The sequence below is a fragment of the Heterodontus francisci genome, chromosome 20 (assembly GCF_036365525.1).
Source record: "Heterodontus francisci isolate sHetFra1 chromosome 20, sHetFra1.hap1, whole genome shotgun sequence".
NCBI classification, from domain to species: Eukaryota; Metazoa; Chordata; class Chondrichthyes; order Heterodontiformes; family Heterodontidae; genus Heterodontus; species Heterodontus francisci.
Window position 1 is genome coordinate 87,258,808 of NC_090390.1, and position 20,478 is coordinate 87,279,285.

Here is a 20,478-nt window from a genome sequence, read left to right on the forward strand (position 1 = left end):
TAAAGATGACTTTATTGACAAAATGATAGTTTAAAAAAGTCAAAAAAATGCAATAATTCAGTGTTAGGTCTATTTTAATTTTGATACATTTTTTTTCTACTGATGCATAAATTTAATACATGTATTTTACTATATATGCAAATTATGCATTCTACCAGAGACACTTGGCAATTAGCCAAGCATTTGGTTTAGAAACGGTGAAATCTTGTTTTTGCGGCTCCCAACAGTTTTTATTTTCAGCAAATTTTTTAAAAAGGCTCTTCAGGTAAAAAAGGTTGCTGACCGCTGGGTTAAAGGGTTTGATGGGTAGACGGAGGATGATGTTTTCATTTGTGGAGAAGACCAAAACGAGGCAAGATAAATATAAGATAGCCACTAATAAATCCAATAAGTAATTCACGAGCAACTTCTTTACCCAGAGAATGGTGGTAATGTAGAACTCGTTACCACAGGGAGTGTTGAGATGAATAGTATAGATGCATTTAAGGGGAAGCTAGCCAAATACATGAGGGAGAAAGGAACAGACAGTTATACAGATAGGGTTAGACAAAGTAAAATGGGAGGAGGCTCGTGTCAAGCATAAACTACATAGCATGGGCCAAATGGCCTTTCACTGCCCTGTACATTCTATATAACTCCAAGTTATATTTGATAGAGTTCCTTGTGCTGTTTTATAAGCACTGTGTGTAACTCTCCCCTTTTATACCTGTGTCAGGGAGCTCTTCCCTGCAGTACTGTTGGGTACAGCTGTTAATGGGGAGGCTATGAGTGCTAACGTGTAGGACCCATTCCACTCATTTAGTTCCATTAGCTGCCATGTCCTGACCACTGTCAGCTAGCTGGTTTATGTTGCAGAGTGCAGTAGACGAGCGTGAACTGTGCACCTGCAGTCAGCTGTGCTCCAGTACTGAGGGAGCGTATCCTAACACACAGCAGGCACTGCTTCACCACAAAGGGATTCCACTGAGTGACATGCAAATTGCAATTAGTGAGGGGGAAAAAACACATCAAAGCACCATCGGAATGCTGACACTGCAATCAAAGGTAACATCTTCAAAATAAATCAATGATCCGCACTAAGAGCAACCTTCCAGAACAGCAGCAGCTAATTGCTCCCTGGACTGATTGAAACTGAAGTGGCACTAACACTTAATGGCCAAAACTCAGGTAATCCCTTCTTTTCGTATGACTGATTCCACCAAACGATGTCATCGGTTAACCGAAGAACATGAGCCCACAGCCAAGATATTCTACTCGTGACATCATCAATGGGACCATCCACTGGGGTGGTTGGGGGGGAAGGAGAACAGGTTGCTGGGTTATGTTACATTTAAAAAAAAATCAGAATTAACTTTTATACCATTTTAATAAGAGACCATTACCCATCAGGATTTTAAATGTTTGAAGTTGGTAATTTACTTTTAGAACATAAAGGCTACTGGGGTATTGCAATCTGTTTAATGCAGCAATGCCGACTGAGTGTTCTAACACACCAGTGAACTTGTACATTGAGAAGAGCTCCCAAGTGGAAGCAACTATCTGAAGTATGCTGCCCAGCACACTATGCCAGTGTGGGTTAGTAATCAGGGGCGACACTTGCTGTTGCTTGTATCTCTGAAGGGAGATAAATGCTGTACATTAAAATAAAATGCACCAAGTGGTGAAACAGGACACTAGAACAAACCCTGTCCAGACTAATGGGATGAATATTTCCTCCGTCTGCAGGTAGCAAGGGTCCTGTTGGAAGAGTTTAGGCAGTCTTAATCCCACTCCCACTGGTTCAGGTCCACAGCTCAAAACCAGGGAATTGGACATATACTTGAAAAGAAAACATTTACTTGGATAGCTCTTTCAAGAGTTGGCACAGGCACAAGGGGGCGAATGGCCTCTCTCCATGCTGTGTGAGTGTGATGCATCTCACTGTGCACTAACCAGACAATCACACTCTGGTTGACTGCTAGTGGGAGAATTGGAAAAAGTGCCACACTCAGTTTAGCAAACAAAGAACTTGCACTTATATAGAGCATCTCACATTCCCAGTATGTCCCAAAGTTCTTCACAGCTAACAAATTACTTCTGAAGTGTTGTTCTGTAGGCAAACATAAATAATTTTATAAAAGGATTAAATGCACAAAAAATGGAGTGAGAAGTATATTCTCGCCACAAGAATAGAGGATTATAATATGAAAAAAATGACACTGGTGTCCCATTACCCTGCTGCATCATCAGGATTCAACAAGGTGGGTTTTGGAGTAAGGAGAGGCACAGAATACAGCTAGGGTCAGATTTCTTCTGTAAATTCGAGATGTGTCAGACAAGCAGCGGGGGGGTGGGAAGAGAGAGAGAGAGAGAGTGTACCTGGAATGTGGTGAAAGTGCCAGTCCCCGAAGATTGGAGGCATTTCAGCGAGGGCATGCTGTCCGCCAGACTGGAGCAGCCTAACCACAGAGACCTGGGCACAGAACACTGTGAAAAAGAGGACAATGAGATGAGGGGGTGGGGAAAAGACAACATTAAAACCAGATGAGCACAGAATGACATAGCCTGTACTCTACAACAGGTTCCTGAGTCCCACTCCCCTGCAGAACCAGAAAACCCAGCTGAGTCAGTCGGACACCAAACTCCCAACAACTGTATCCATCACATCAGAAATGTCACTAACAGAATTCAGTCAAGGCATCATTTTTGCCTTGTATGGGTTAGGAGCTCACCTGGAAAGCCAAAAAATGATCATGCGCTCTGCACTAAGTGAGTTTGACTTTTTATAACTACGATAAGTACCAGCAGTGCACAGCTTGTCCACAGCAGAATACCCATTACATAGGATCCCTGTAAAAAGTTAATGTATCTTTTAAAGAAAGCAGGGAACTCTATCTTTTCACATAGATTCCTAGTGATGCATGAAGTAAAGCTTTAAATAGCAACTGCAAGCAGCACAAAGCTATTGCTGCCATTAGGATTTCAGTAAAGCGTTGTGCTTTTGAACTTTTTATGCTGTGTCCAATTGAACTGCGAAAAACATCACTAGTTCAATAATAGATTTTGGTCATTTCAAACTTCGTTACACCCGCAGAGTGCCTAGAGCTGTATAATTTAGGGTGAACTATGGGGGTGCGGTTTACAGATCTCTCTCACTGGTACTTGGAGCAGCTTGAAGAAAGAACTGTCATACTAAAAACACATCAACCTTCAGGCGCACTGACGTTTCTTACAATGCAGTGATAGCTATAATGCTGCCCGGGGCCACTTGCATCTCCTTTCCATCTCTGTTCACAAGCTGCCTGTCCGTCAGACCCGCGTCCCATCACCGTGTAGGGGAAATCACAGGCACAGTTAGTGTCCATTACCAGGTTGGGAAAATCGCAGACACAGACCCGCGCCCCATTACCGTGTAGGGGAATCGCAGACACAGACCCATGCCCCGTCACCATGTAGGGGAAATCGCAGATACACACCAATGTCCTATTACCGTGTAGGGGAATCACAGACACAGACCCATGCCCCGTCACCATGTAGGGGAAATCGCAGATACAGACCAATGTCCTATTACCGTGATGCGGAAATCACAGACACAGACTAATGTCCCATCACCGTATGGGAAACCTGCATCCCATTACTTGGTGCTGCAGCCTGTTGCAGCATTGATGACTGGCCCTGAAATGAATATTGATTGGGACTGCAGTCCTAGACAAAAAAGCTACTGTGACATAATTTTCCCAATACATTAAACAGTCCTGGATACATTACAAAAATCTGTAAACCACAGCTGCAGCTGATATAAAATAATTTCACTATAGAAATATCAATGAAAAATCAGCATTTCTGACAAATGTTCAATTAAGGTAGTAATGATATCAGAGAAATTCTGTATCAAATATAGAGTGTCAAATGGTCTTTTGCTGCCTTCTCCTTCCCCCATCCACTATCTGGATGCTTTTTTGCAATTGGTTCATCACTGACAGGGACACCCCTCAATGTGAAGTATCTACAGTGTTTTTCCAGCTAATAATTCTGCAATTCTAACCACTTGTCTCAACTTTCAGACTCCATTCACACTTTTCTGCAGACAGCTGTCGAGTCACAGAGCCACCAGACATGGGAGACTGGCCTGCAGTAAAAACCAATCATCATCCGATGTAATAGAATTTCAACATGCACCTTGTACGCACAGACAGGTGTTTGTAGGGAGGGAGATTTGTATTAATAGCAAGCAGAGGAAGTTTGTTGCTCATGCAAAACCCCAAGCAGGGAGCACATGCTGATGCTCAAATGCATTCATCAGTCCAGTGGAGCAGTTGCACTTCTCACACTGGCTGATGTGCTGCCAAGTGAGCTGTCACAGTTGAGCAGAGTGGTGTTAGTTTAGAGCTCTGCTATATATCGGAGGGCTCCTCAGGAGCAGGAGACACATGTGCATCAGATGTGTAGACAGCTGTCTGCAGTGAGGAGTGGAACAATTTCTGCTTTAAACTCAGACAAGGGAGTAACTATGACAGAATTAGTAAGTACAGCGGGAATGTTGAGATGCTACTGGACTTGTAATCCAGCAAAAGCAAGTTCAAATCCCACCATGGCAGTTTGAGAATTTGAATTCAGTTTAAAAATCTGGAAATTAAAAGCTGATCTCAGCAAAAGTGACCACGAAGCTGTGGCATTATATTAAAAACCCAAATAGTTCATTAATGTCCCTTTAGGGAAGAAAACCTCCTGTCCTTACTCAGTCTGAGCCTGTATGGGACTCCAGTCTCACCAATGTTGTGACTCTTAACTGCCCTCTGAAGTGGACCAGCAAGCCACTCGATTTGTATCAACAGAGATGGGCAATAAAAGCTGACCTTGCAGCAATGTCCACATCTCGAGAATGAATAGAAAAATCTCAGAATTATCACTCAGATTTCAGCAAAACCTAACTATAACATTTTCGTGATAAGTCCGCTTGAACCGTGAAAAATAAGCAGACGTATAATTATACATTTTATTCTTTCAAACATGGATGGTGTCTGGAGACACTAAATTTTGAACTGCATAATACTGGAGTGAAGTATTGGTGGTTATTGGTCTGTGATTGCATGTCATGTCATGCCAAAGTGCATAATAAGGGCAAGTGCATTGAAAAAAAGACAGACTTGCATTAATAAAACCCATTTCATGACCTCAGGATATCCCGAAGTGCATTACAGCCAATTAAATATTTTTGAATTTTTGATGTATAGTCACTATTGTAACGTAGGAAACACTGCAACCAATTGGAACACAGCAAGATCTCACAAACAGCAACGTGGTAAATGGACATATAATCTATTTTGGTAATGTAGATCAAGGCGAAAATATTGTCCAGGACACCAGGAAGAATGCCCCTGCTCTTCAAAATAGTGCCATGGGATCTTTTACATCCACCTGAAAGAGCAGACAGGGCCTCAGTTAGCAGTGCAGCACTCCCTGATTACTGCATTGGAGTGTCAACCTGGATTATGTGCTCAAGTCTCTGTGGCAGGACTTGAACCCACAACCTTCTGACTCAGAACTGAAAGTGCTCCCCGAGCCATGGCTGAACGCCCATAGACTGTAAATCAAGGGGTCCAAACTGCAGCCGTGGGCCAAGCCCCAAACCCAGGCAACTCAGTCCTGTTTGGGTTTAGATTTCGTATTCGCTGTTTATCCTTTTGAGTTTTGCGAGCCTAGCCGTTTGAAAAGAGCTGTTCTGAGCACTGTTACCTCATTGATGGATAAGTCCTAAAGCAAAACATTGAGATCTGTCAGTATCAGGAGCCCGAAATATCTGGGAATTTCTGGGAACAGGGATCTAAAGTTTATGAGTGGCGCTCGAAGCTAAGCTGTCTATATCTATGTGGCCACAAAAATCTTGGAAACCCTAGCAATAGGAAATTGGATGGTCACTTGAAGGAATTAAGACTTGCCAGGCTACAGGGATTGGGGGATGGGGAAGTGGGACTGACTGAATAGCTCCATGGTGAGCCTGCATGGACACGATGGGCCGAATGGCTTCCTCCTGTGCCATAAATGACTATAAATAACCCAACACCGATAACCAATTACCTAAGGAAAGATATACTTGTCAGAGAGGGAGTGCAATGAAGGTTCACCAGACTGATTCCTGGGATGGCGGCATTGTTTCATAAGGAGAGATTGAGGAGACTGGGCATGTATTTTTTCTTTAGAGTTTAGAAGAATGAGAAGTGATCTCATTGATGCATACAAAATTCTTACAGGGCTCAACAAGGTTGATGCAGGACGGATGTTTCCCCTGGCTGGGGGGCTGCGGGTCTAATACCAGGGGACACAGTCTCATAATAATTTAGGACTGAGATGAGGAGGAATTTCTTCACTCAGAGGATGGTGAATCTTTGGACTTCACTACCCCAGAGAGCTGTGGAGGCTCAGTCATTGAGTACGTTCAAGACAGAGATTGATAGATTTCTAGATATCAAGGGATATGGGGATAGTGTGGGAAAATAGCATTGAGGAAGACCAGACGTGATCTAGTTGAATTCTGGCGTTCAATGATGCAGTTAAACATGGAAATCCTTTGCTGTCAGTGATCCCCTGCTCCTCCACAGGGTGAGCTGATGAAGTCCTCGCAGATGGAAATTAATAAAAACTACAAAATTGACATGAACTTCCACGTTTTTCTCTATTACTCTCACTGTAAAAACCCTTGAAAAAGTTAAGCTTTGTTGAATGAGGTGCAATTGGGTTTTTAATAGTGTACTAAGTAATAATTACTGCTGCACAACCTCTCTGGCCCTGAAAAACTAATTTTATATTTATGGAAATTTCTCCAATGATAAAAATTCCATAATTTTTTTTTAAATTCTTAAGTTTATGATATTTCAGCTTCTACCTTAATTTCATGTGAATGTCCAAAACTTTATTTCACTTTCTGTAAAATTACAAAAAGTGAATAATAAAACCTGCTAGTTACTTCCTGGTTGGCTGTGAGAATTCTTCAATGCAATTGGCTTCTTAGCTTTCTTGATGACAGAGCTGGATGCCAGAAATTCCCTTTAGTTGGCAGCTGATTAAACCAACGATGGGAAAGGTGAAATCCACATCACATGCTTCGTATATCTTTGTGGGCAGTTTTCTTCAAGGTCAGCAGCGAACGCCGTCACTTCGTCTATGACTGCAAAATCTGGGACAATGCGCCATTTTCATCAATGTCTCAATTCAGCAAGGTTCCAGTTCCTCTACTGACTACATTGCGACATCTACTGGTGCCAGTCAAGCCACGTGCTTTAAAATAGTTCAGACTTCAAAGCAGAGAGGGTCAAGCCATACATCACTCTGTCATGACGATGTAGCATAACAGCAATAGGTGTATAAATTGTGTTTCTGCATTGGACTCTGAGCAGTGAGTGAAATCAGTGTGTGCAATAAGGTGGCATGGACTACTTCAGGCAATGGCAACTGCAGAGGACCATGCATATCAGAATGTGATTACAGTGAGGGTTCTGTATACTCAAAGTTAACTACATTCAGAATAAGATAACCAGGAAAGAGGTTTCCTGTCTTACTAATAATGAGCTGGATGAAGTACATACGAACATACAAATTAGGAGCAGAAGTAGGCCATTCAATAAGATCATGGCTGATCTATTTCTGTTTTGAATTCCGCATTCCCATCTACCCCCGATAACCCTTGATTCCCTTGCCCAAGAATCTATCTACGTCCGCCTTAAAAATATTCAATGACCCCGCCTCCACCACCTTCTGAGGCAGACAGTTCCAAAGTTGCACAACCCTCAGAAAAAATTTCTCCTCATCTCTGTCCTAAAAGGGCGACCCCTAATTTTAAAACAGTGCCCCCTAGTTCTGGACTCACCCACAAGAGGGAACATCCTTTCCACATCCACCTTGTCAAGACCGTTCAGGATCTTATAAACTTCAATCAAGTCTCCCCTCACTCTTCTAAACACAAGTGAAAATAAGCTCAGTCTGTCCAACCTTTCCTCATAAGACAACCTGCTCATTGCAGATATCAATCTAGTAAACCTCCTCTGAACCGCCTCCAATGCATTTACATCCTTCCTTAAATAAGGAGACCAAAACTGCACAGAGTGTTCGAGATCTGGTCTCACCAATGCCCTGTATAACTGAAGCATAACATCCTTACTTATATTTTCAATTCTTCTCGTAATAAAGGATAGCATTCCATTAGCCTTCTTTATAACCTGCTGTACCTGCATACTAACTTTTTGTGACTCCTGCACTAGTAAGTGAAGTATGACGTTTCTCAGAGCTGGAATGATCAAGTACTCTATGTTATGCATGAGCCTTACAGATATCTGTCTATTAAAGTTATGAGCTGATCAGTCTCAACCTATTAAACCTTTTGCGACAAACAATTATTTTACCTTCCAAAAAATAATTTCTCTAAAGGCTAAGTCCATCCAAGACTCAAATAATCTTCCCTCTTCTGGGTTGGCCCCTCCAGAATCTCTCAAATTCCCACACACAAGAGATCGGTCTCTCTTTCTCATCTCTAGCTTGCAACCCCTTATCCCACCGGCGGCCTGTCTCAGCTCTATTTGAATGTTTAGTCCTCATTTGGTCTCTCTTTGCTTGCTCCACCCAATGCCCAGAGAAAAACCAAGAGTCACTGAGAATTTAAAACAACATATTGACAGACAGTGTTTAGATAGTGGAATTCTTTGCACAAATTCTCGTTGAAGCAGAGTCCAGAAATTCTCTTAAAAAGAGTTACTTGATTTTAAAAAAAAAGGAATATTAGAGAGTACAAGGAGGAGGAGGGTGGGATTCGACTAATTGGCTCATGTGGAGAAAAACGCTGGCACACCTAGATGAAAGGCCTGTTTCTTAAAACATTATGCCTTTTTCACCTCCACTGCTCAACCCTCAATTCTGTAAATCAACTTTGAGTGCTATCCCAGCCTATGAGTTGTTGACTACACTGGTCCTGAAAGCAGTGGCACAGCAGTGAGGTCCTTAACCCTCCAATTAACACCAACACAAATTACTCTGAAACTCTGTTTTAATTAAAACAGAGGCAACAAAATAAAAGGAATTCTATAAATGCTTAAGAGCATTTTTTTCCAACATTTATATTCTGATCCTGCTAGAAATTAAGTTTTTAATTTTTATTTTATACTTGCTATATTTTTAAAAATGTTCCAATATTTATGATAAACGTATTTAATTGCTGGCTGCTCATTTACAAAGACTAAACAGAGCCTAACATAAACCTACTGTCCAGCTAATAACCAACAGAATGACAACTACTGCTATCGTGCATCGATTTACTGATGTTCTGGGGATTGTATTCTGCAATTCTCTCTTTTTCAGTGAAAACAAAACACCAATGACCTTTGCTGTAATGCAGAAGGGTGCATTTCTCTATAATCAGAAGCCACTGATTTAAACAATCACTGAATAAGTCAAATTCCAGTTTTGTTACACAGCGCTCAGGGCTTTTGAGACTATTGTTTTTCAATGATAACTGAAATCTACAAACCTTCTGACTAATCAGTATCACACCAGAAGATACGTCACAATCTGCATACTTTAGAGTAGTCTAATCTGCATAGTCGATACAGGTACATATCGAATGCACATCACATAAGCAATATCAAAACGTTATGTAGATCAGGAGCACATCATCTTTGATATTACTTATAGTTTGAGAGCTGTACAGGTCCTTATTTGGCAAAATGGGGGGGGGGGGGGGGGGGGTGGAATGACACAACTTTAAATCCATGTTCCTGTCAGTCACAAGTTACAGATATTAACATCTTACAGCTCAGATTTAACAGTTACTCATCAATAATGCTATAGCCCTTTTCCAAATCACCAGACCCATGAAATTCAAACCGGAAAGATAGAAGAAGCAAAGGTTAAAAAGTTTGCAGCACAGGAATTCGGCAGTGTTAAAAGGTATTTATTTAAATGCAAGGAGTATAGTAAATAAAGCCGATGATCTGAGGGCTCAGATAGACACATGGCAAAACAATATTGTTGCTATAACAGAAACTTGGCTTAAAGTGGAGCTAGAATGGCAACTCAACATCCCTGGATATAGAGTTTTCAGGCAGGATAGAGAGGGGGATAAAAAAGGAGCGGGTGTAGCATTATTGGTTAAGGAATCAATAACAGCTGTCAGGAGGGATGATATGCTAAAAGAATCATCGAATGTTTAGTTTAGTTTAGAGATACAGCACTGAAACAGGCCCTTCGGCCCACCGAGTCTGTGCCGACCATCAACCACCCATTTATACTAATCCTACACTAATTCCATATTCCTACCACATCCCCACCTGTCCCTATATTCCCCTACCACCTACCTATACTAGGGGCAATTTATAATGGCCAATTTACCTATCAACCTGCAAGTCTTTGGCATGTGGGAGGAAACCAAAGCACCCGGAGGAAACCTACGCAGACACAGGGAGAACTTGCAAACTCCACACAGGCAGTACCCAGAATTGAACCCGGGTCGCTGGAGCTGTGAGGCTGCAGTGCAAACCACTGCGCCGCCCGTATGAATGAGGTCATATGGGTAGAGATGAGAAATAAAAAAAGGGGCAGCCACACTATTAGGAGTGTACTATAGAACCCCAAATAGTGAGAGGGAGATAGAGGAACAAATATGCAGGCAACAGTCTGAGTGATAAAACTATAGGGTAATAATAGTTGGGGATTTCAACTATCCCAATATCAACTGGGATACAAACAGTATGAAGGGCATAAAGGGCACAAAATTCTTGAACTGCATTCAAGAGAACTTTTTTACCGTGGAATCTCCCTGCTCAGCATAGTGGGGAAAGTCTTCGCTCGAGTCGCTTTAAACAGGCTCCAGAAGCTGGCCGAGCGTGTCTACCCTGCGGCACAGTGTGGCTTTCGAGCAGAGAGATCGACCATTGACGTGCTGTTCTCCCTTCGTCAGCTACAGGAGAAATGCCGCGAACAACAGATGCCCCTCTACGTTGCTTTCATTGATCTCACCAAAGCCTTTGACCTCGTCAGCAGACGCAGTCTCTTCAGACTACTAGAAAAGATCGGATGTCCACCAAAGCTACTAAGTATCATCACCTCATTCCATGACAATATGAAAGGCACAATTCAGCATAGCGGCGCCTCATCAGACCCCCTTCCTATCCTGAGTGGCATGAAACAGGGCTGTGTTCTCGCACCTACACTGTTTGGGATTTTCTTCTCACTGCTGCTCTCACACGCGTTCAAGTCTTCAGAAGAAGGAATTTTCCTCCACACAAGATCAGGTGGCAGATTGTTCAACCTTGCCCGCCTAAGAGCGAAGACCAAAGTACGGAAAGTCCTCATCAGGGAACTCCTCTTTGCTGACGATGCTGCATTAACATCTCACACTGAAGAGTGTCTGCAGAGTCTCATCGACAGGTTTGCGGCTGCCTGCAACGAATTTGGCCTAATCATCAGCCTCAAGAAAACGAACATCATGGGGCAGGATGTCAGAAATGCTCCATCCATCAATATCGGCGACCACGCTCTGGAAGTGGTTCAAGAGTTCACCTACCTAGGCTCAACTATCACCAGTAACCTGTCTCAATGCAGAAATCAACAAGCACATGGGAAAGGCTTCCACTGCTATGTCCAGACTGGCCAAGAGAGTGTGGGAAAATGGCACACTGACACAGAACACAAAAGTCTGAGTGCATCAAGTCTGTGCCCTCAGTACCTTGCTCTACGGCAGCGAGGCCTGGACAACGTATGTCAGCCAAGAGCGACGTCTCAATTCATTCCATCTTTGCTGCCTCCGGAGAATCCTTGGCATCAGGTGGCAGGACCGCATCTCCAACACAGAAGTCCTCGAGGCAGCCAACATCCCCAGCTTATACACACTACTGAGTCAGCGGCGCTTGAGATGGCTTGGCCATGTGAGCCGTATGGAAGATGGCAGGATCCCCAAGGACACCTTGGACAGTGAGCTCGCCACTGGTATCAGACCTACTGGCCGTCCATGTCTCCGCTTTAAAGACATCTGCAAACGCGACATGAAGTCCTGTGACATTGATCACAAGTCGTGGGAGTCAGTTGCCAGCGATCGCCAGAGTTGGCGGACAGCCATAAAGGTGGGGCTAAAGTGTGGCGAGTCGAAGAGACTTAGCAGTTGGCAGGAAAAAAAGACAGAAGCGCAAGTCACTCTAGTATTGGCCTTTATAGCCACTCCAGGCGCTGCTCCACAAACCACTGACCACCTCCAGGCGCTTACCCATTGTCTCCTGAGACAAGGAGAGGCCAAAGAAGAAGAATTGTCATATTCTCTTTTACCCTTCTAATCTCACCTTTCCATTCCATTTTCTGTCTCCTTCATGATTAACTCTAGTATTTCTGGTCCTAATGTCACATGCCTTTCTTTTAAATTTCAGATTAGTTTTCATCTCTGTTTAGCCATGAACTCTATTATTTGATGCTCCAGTTTCCAACAAAATATTTACTTTTTATTCTCTCCATCTCATGTCTGAAGATTTTCCACTACTGATTTATCTGTTTCCTAACTTTTCTGTTTAGTTCATGTGTCCCAGGTGCCTCCTTATCGTATGAAACTTCACCCTTTTCCAGTCCAATACATTGATCATTGTCCGTTCCTAGCTTCACATTGAGCTGGTGCAGACATATATCGTGGTCACTATTTCCCAATTAGAATTAGAACATTACAGCGCAGTATAGGCCCTTCGGCCCTCGATGTTGCACCGACCTGTGAAACCATCTGACCTACACTATTCCATTTTCATCCATATGTCTATCCACTCAAATGCCTTTAAAGTTAGCGAGTCTACTACTGCTGCAGGCAGGGCGTTCCACGCCCCTACTACTCTCTGAGTAAAGAAACTACCTCGGACATCTGTCCTATATCTTTCACCCCTCAACTTAAAGCTATGTCCCCTCGTGTTTGCCATCACCATCCGAGGAAAAAGACTCTCACCATCCACCCTATCTAACCCTCTGATTATCTTATATGTCTCTATTAAGTCACCTCTCCTCCCCCTTCTCTCCAACGAAAACAACCTCAAGTCCCTCAGCCTTTCCTCGTAAGACCTTCCCTCCATACCAGGCAACATCCTAATAAATCTCCTCTGCACCCTTTCCATAGCTTCCCCATCCTTCCTATAATGCGGTGACCAGAACTGCACGCAATACTCCAGGTGCGGTCTCACCAGAGTTTTGTACAGCTGCAGCATGACCTCGTGGCTCCGAAACTCGATCCCCCTACTAATAAAAGCTAACACACCATATGCCTTCTTAACAGCCCTATTCACCTGGGTAGCAACCTTCAGGGATTTATGCACCTGGACACCAAGATCTCTCTGTTCATCTACACTACCAAGAATCTTCCCATTAGCCCAGTACTCTGCATTCCTGTTCCTGTTACTCCTTCCAAAGTGAATCACCTCGCACTTTTCCGCATTAAACTCCATTTGCCATTTCTCAGCCCAGCTCTGCAGCCTATCTATGTCCCTCTGTAACCTACAACATCCTTCGGCACTATCCACAACTCCACCGACCTTAGTGTCATCCGCAAATTTACTAACCCACCCTTCTACACCCTCTTCCAGGTCATTTATAAAAATGACAAACAACAGTGGCCCCAAAACAGATCCTTGCGGTACACCACTAGTAACTAAACTCCAGGATGAACATTTGCCATCAACCACCACCCTCTGTCTTCTTTCAGCTAGCCAATTTCTGATCCAAAGCTCTAAATCACCTTCAACCCCATACTTCCGTATTTTCTGCAATAGCCTACCATGGGGAACCTTATCAAACGCCTTACTGAAATCCATATACACCACATCCACTGCTTTACCCTTATCCACCTGTTTGGTCACCTTCTCGAAAAACTCAATAAGGTTTGTGAGGCACGACCTACCCGTCATACCTATAACATCAGTTACAGAAGCTATATGATTACTGAATATTCAAGAGTAAAGTTTAGCACCAGAACACAGTGACGCTCAAAGGTCATCCATCTGAAACATTCTCGCTATATCTCTGTCTCTCTCTCTCTAAAGATACTGCTTGGCCCAGATCGTTCCAGCATTTACTGTTTCTACTACCATGGTGTTGTGGTCATGTTACTGAACTAGTAATCCTGAGATTAAAATCAAAGTGCTGGAAATATTCAGCAGGTCTGACAGCATCTGTGGAGAGAGAAACAGAGTTAACGTTTCAGGTCAGCGACCCTTCATCAGAACCCTGTAAAAGTAACCATGATGCTGCTGGATTGTTACAAAAACCAAAACTGGTTTACTAATGTCCTTCAGTGAAGGAAACCTGTCGTCCTTGCTCAGTCTGGGCCTATATGTGACTCCAGTCCAACACAAACGTCTTAGGGATCAAGGGATACGGGGAGAAAATGGGAACAGGGTACTGAGTTTGGATGATTAGCCATGATCATATTGAATGACGGTGCAGGCTCGAAGGGCTGACTGGCCTACACCTGCTCGCATTTTTCTATGTTTCTATATCAATGGTTTGGTTAAGTGGGCAGAAAAGTGGCAAATGGAATTCAATCTGGAGAAGTGTGAGGTAATGCACTTGGGAAGGACAAATAAAGCGAGGAAATACACAATAAACGGGAGGATATGAGAGGGGGGGTAGAAGAAGTGAGAGACCTTGGAGTGCATGTCCACAGGTCCCTAAAGGTGGCAAGACAGGTAGATAAAGTGAAGGCATATGGAATGCTTTATTTTATTGGTCGCGGTATAGAATTCAAAAGCAGAGATGTAATGCTGGAACTGTATAAAACGCTGGTTCGGCCACAGCTGGAGTATCGAGTACAGTTCTGGTCGCCGCATTACAGGAAGGACATAGTTGCTCTGGAGACAGTGCAAAGGGGATTTACAAAAATGTTGCCCGAGCTTGAACGTTACAGCTATGAGGAAAGATTGGATAGGCTAAGGTTGTTTTCCTGTGAACAGAGGAGGCTGAAGGGTGACTTAATTGAGGTGTACTAAATTCGAGGGGCCTAGAGAGTAGACAGAAAGGACCTGTATCACCTAACAGAGAGGTCAATTATCGGGGGCACAGCTTTAAGGTGATTGGTAGAAGGATTAGAGGGGACATGACGAAAAACTTTTTCACACAGAGGATGGTGGGTGTCTGGAATTCACTGCCAGGAATGGTGGTGGAGACAGAAACCCTCAAATCTTTTATAACGTACTGGACATGCACCTGAAGTGCTGTAACTTGCAAGGCTACGGACCAGGTGCTGGAAGTTGGAATTAGATTGAGCGGCTAGTTTTCAGCTGGCACGGACACAACGGGCTGAATTGCCTCCTTCTGCACTGTAATTTCTCTACGTTAATAGGACAAACCCATGAGTAAAATACATAAAATTCATAAAGAGTTTTATTAAGCTCTGTGACTTCAATGGATAAGACTCAGGAGGCTGCAGTTTGAACACCGCTACTATGGATGGCACCTGGATATATTCAGAAATACACAGTTAAATGTAAAGTGTGCATTTTCTGCACTTTTTAAAATTCATTCATGGGATGTGGGCATCACTGGCAATGCCAGCATTTATTGTCCATCTCTAACTGTTCTCAAGAAGGTGGTGGTGAGCTGCCTTCTTGAGCCGCTATATTCTGTATGGTGTAGATAGTCTCGCATTGCTGTTTGGGAGAGAGTTCCAGGATTTCAACCCAATGACAATGAAGGAAAAACGATACATTTCTAAGTCAGGATGGTGTGAACGTGGTGGTGGTGATTGTCCCACGTACCTATTACCCTTGACCTTCTAGGATTTGGAAGGTGCTGCAGTGCATTTAGAAGATAGTACACTGCTGCCACTGTGTGTCGGTGGTGGAGGGCGTGAATGTTTAAGGTGGTAGATGGGGTGTCAATGAAGTGGCTGCTCTGCCCTGGATAGTGTAGAGCTTCTTGAGTGCTGTTGGAACTGCACTCATCAAGGCAAGTGGAGAGTATCCCAACATAATCCTGACTTGTGCCTTGTAGATGGTGGACAGGCTTTGAAGAGTCAGGAGGCGAGTTACTCGCCGCAGAATTCCCAGATTCTGACCTGCTCTTGTAGTCACAGTACTTATATGGCTGATGCAGTTAACTTACAGAAAACCAATGGTCGATGGATATCCAGTGTTGACACTGGGGTTATTTACTGTATCAGAACAAAGTATTGTAATATTTTCACAATGTGCTTTAATGTTGTAATAAAAGTCTTGTACAATCTCTAATTCTGTGCCTCAGGGAATCTACAACAATCAGTAATTCACCTTAGTGTTACATAGCTTGAAACAGCCCTCCAACCTTGGTTTAATGTGTCATCCGAAAGACAGTACATCTGACAGTGCAGCAATCCCTCAGTACTGCAATGGAGAGTCAGCCTGGGTTATATGGTCAAGTTTCTGGAGCATGATTTGAAACCACAATCTTCTACTTCAGAGGTGAAAGTGCTACTTACAGAGCCACGGCTGACACTATTATGAAAGATAATTCCATTGGTGCTATTGTTTTACAATATATGAAACATGAAAACACCTCCCCAACAGCTAAAAGCCTCTGGGCAGTGTTGGGGAAGATGGGCTACACTTCCATTTTCTGAAGACTATCCAACAATCGGTTCTGGAATTATATTTGGAGAAATTGGGCATGACTAGATCGAGATCGGCTTTGGTACCAGCTGCTGTTGATTAGTGTACCAAAACTTGCTTTCAAAATCACATATGAATAATGTAGGTGGGGCAGGGACCCGAGTAAGTTATCGGGCAGTGGGGAAAAGGGGGGGCAACGTGTATGAGCTATGAGGCCGGGGGGGGGGGGGTTGGGGGTGGGGAGGTGACGTCTGAGCGAGCTATGAGGGAAGGGAAGGGGCGCCCAAGTGAGCTATGGGCTAGGGGAGGGTGGGGGCCCACAGGGGAGCGCCTGAGTGAGCTATAGGAGTGGGGCACACATAGAAGGGTAGTCCAGGCAGGGATAAAATGGAAGAGTGCTTTGAAATGAAATTCACTCTTTAACATACAGGGCGGAGTTCTTGAAATCTTTCCAGTGTATAAAGTATATGACACATATAACACAGGAATAATTTATGCCAATATATCTGCTAGGTCAGCAGTAACCAATGAGGACGGAAACATGACTAGCATCAGGCCTGACAGAAATCTCATGTTTGAAATGAAAATGTAACCCCAAGTCAATATATATATATATATATATATATATATACACACACACACACACACACATATATATGTAATAAAATATATAGATACATATATGTATTACACAAGATAAATGGCATACAAAATATAGCATTATAGATGTCAAATGATACACATTCCTCCTGCTCTTTCTCAAAATAGTGCCATGGGATCTTTTACATCTACTTGACAGAGCAGACAGGTCTCAGTTTAACACTTCATCCAACAGTGCAGCACTCCTTCAGTACTGCAATGAAGTATCAGATTAGATTATGTGCTCTAGATCCTGGAGTGGAACACAAACCCTCAGTGGGGACGGGAGAACATGGTATTCAGCAGAACTGGAAGGGAGAATGTGGGGTTTAGCTCGCTGATGGATGCCTGGAGTGAGTTAGTGAGTTAGCGATACAGCACTGAAACAGGCCCTTCGGCCCACCGAGTCTGTGCCGACCATCAACCACCCATTTATACTAATCCTACACTAATTCCATATTCCTACCACATCCCCACCTGTCCCTATATTTCCCTACCACCTACCTATACTAGGGGCAATTTATAATGGCCAATTTACCTATCAACCTGCAAGTCTTTTGGCATGTGGGAGGAAACCAGAGCACCTGGAGGAAACCCACGCAGACACAGGGAGAACTTGCAAACTCCACACAGGCAGTACCCAGAATTGAACCCGGGTCGCTGGAGCTGTGAGGCTGCGGTGCTAACCACTGCGCCGCCCACAGAGTCTGCCAGGTGCGTGGAATGAGGTACAGAACGGGACAGGCAGCACCTGGAGAAGGTTGGGTCTAGCAGCAGAGATTTGTATTTCTACAACATCGCTACACACACTGATCTCAGTGTTTTGTGAGCAGTTCCAGGACATGAGTCTTGTTGCATTACTGTTTCATCACCCTCACTGATAAGAATACTTATATTTATCTATTAAGATCATACAGATGATGTTAATCAAAGCCTTTTTATTGGCCTGAGTTTTAAAAAGTGAATGCATTCATACAAAAACTCAAAATTCAGATGAGACACTATTTCTCTATATTCTCTCTCTACACCGCCCCCCCATCCCCAGCTCAACACACTCTATAGTAAAAATGAATAGCTTTTCTGTAAAAGATTAATTGAAAACCTATTTAAATACATTGCCTACTTTGCACTTCAATCAATTTTTAAAATACACATTCGAAAATATTGTTATTGACAGAAACACAATTGGACTTTCCCACTGAGAAATAAAAAGAAGATGGTTTATAACAGATCAAAAAGCTGCAAAACTGTGTAATCAGTCCACTCTGTCACACGTGAAGTAGAGCGGTGTTTTCTCTTACAGCCTCTTTAAAAATACTCAACATAAATCTTACCTGAATAAAGCTTTAGAAATTGGTCCTCTAGTTTATATTATGTTTTGAAAACGAACAAAAGAGCCTTAAAAGCTGAAGAGAAATGTTCTCGCAATTGGGTGACTGAATGTTACTGGGGCATCCTGGGAAATGTACACACTGCACATGCTCAGACTGCAGGATCTGCCTTCAGCTAATTGACTGAGGGCAGAAATATCAAGTTCAAAGATAGATTTTAGAGAGAGGTAAAGTCCTTAAAGTAAAATACACTTAATAAAGATTTTAAAAGGCAATACAATGGGCAAGTTTAAATCGGGTCATTAATTTTTTTTAAATTTTGTTTTATACGAACTAGGAGGAGTAGGCCACTCGGCCCTTCGAGCCTGTTCCGCCATTCAGTAAGATCATGGCTGATCTGATTGTAACCTCAACTCCACATTCCCACCTACCCCCAATAACCTTTCACCCCCTTGCTTATCAAGGATCTATCTACCTCTGCTTTAAAAACATTCAACGATTCTGCTTCCACTGCCTTTTGAGGAAGCATTCCAAAGACTCACAACCCTCAAAGAAAAAAATTCTCATCTCTGTCTTAAATGGGTGACCCCTTATTTTTAAACAGTGACCATTGTTCGAGATTCTCCCACAAGAGGAAACATTCTTTCCACATCCATCATGTTAAGACCCCTCAGAATCTTGTATGTTTGAATCAAGTAGCCTCTTACTCTTCTAAACTCCAGCGGATACAAGCCTAGCCTGTTCAACCTTTTCTCATAAGACAACCCACCATTCCAGGTATTAGTCCAGTAAACCTTCTCTGAAATAAAAGCAAAATACTGTGGATGCTAGAAATCTGAAATAAAAATGGAAAGTGCTGGAAATACTCAGCAGGTTTGGCAGCATCTGTGGGGAGAGAAGCAGGGCTAACATTTCAGGTCTGTGACCTTTCATCAGAACTGGCAACGGTTAGAAACGCAATAGGTTTTAAGCAAGCGAAGCGGGATGGGGTGGGAAGGGAACAAAAAGAAACGTATGTGATAAGGCAGGGAGCAGGAGAGATTAACTGACTAGGTCGTCATGGGGCAAAGGCACTGTGCTAATGGTGTGGTGAAACACAAAGCATCAGTGCAGAGAGAATGTTAATGACAGAATAATGAACAGCTCTGAACCTTGTTGTCATGCCCTGTACAGGCATGTCCTATTCATAACTTTAAACATGGTTCTAAATTGGGGGGAAACAAATTTTACGAAACTGAGAGGTGATCTGGCAAAAGTGGACTGAATACAGCTACTTGAAGGAAAATCAGTGGCAAACCAGTGGGAGGCATTCAAAAGCGAGATACTACGGGCACAGTGTAGGCATGTTCCCACAAAGATTAAGGGTGGTACTGCCAAATCTAGAGCCCCCTGGTTCTCTAGAAGCTTACAGGGAAAATTAAAGCAAAAAAGAAAGCTTACGACTATCACAAATATCTTAATACTTTAGAAAGCCTAGAGGAGTATAGTAAGTGCAGGGGTGAAGTAAAAAAGGAAATTAGAAAAGCAAAGCGAGGTCATGAAAAACTATTGGCAGGCAAAATCTAAGAAAATCCAAAGATGTTTTATCAGTCCATTAAGAGCAAGACGATAACTAAGGAAAGGGTAGAGCCTATCAAAGATGTACAAGGGAACTTATGCATGGATGCAGATGATGTGGACAGGGTTCTTAATGAGTTTTTTTGTCTCTGTCTTCACAGAGAGGGTTGATGCAGACATTGAAGTTAAAGAGGAGGTGTGTGAAATATTTGATAAGATAAACATAATGAGAGAGGAAGTACTAGAGGGTCTGACATCCTTGAAAGTGGATAAAGCGCCAGGGCCGGATGGATTGCATCCCAGGTTGTGAAAGGAAGCCAGGGAGGAAATAGTGGATGCACTGAGGATCATCTTCAAATCCTTACTAGATACAGGTGAGGTACCAG

General features: G+C 43.0%; 1 protein-coding gene across 1 annotated transcript in view; it reads right to left on the reverse strand.

Moving 5' to 3' along the window:
• The window catches only part of LOC137380812 (F-box/WD repeat-containing protein 1A-like), a 224,887-nt gene that overhangs the window by 185,359 nt on the left and 19,050 nt on the right, over window positions 1-20,478 (reverse strand). The window contains exon 2 of the mRNA XM_068053192.1: window positions 2,359-2,466. Within this exon, the coding sequence (XP_067909293.1) occupies window positions 2,359-2,466 (108 nt within the window). The remainder of the gene's footprint in view (window positions 1-2,358; window positions 2,467-20,478) is intronic.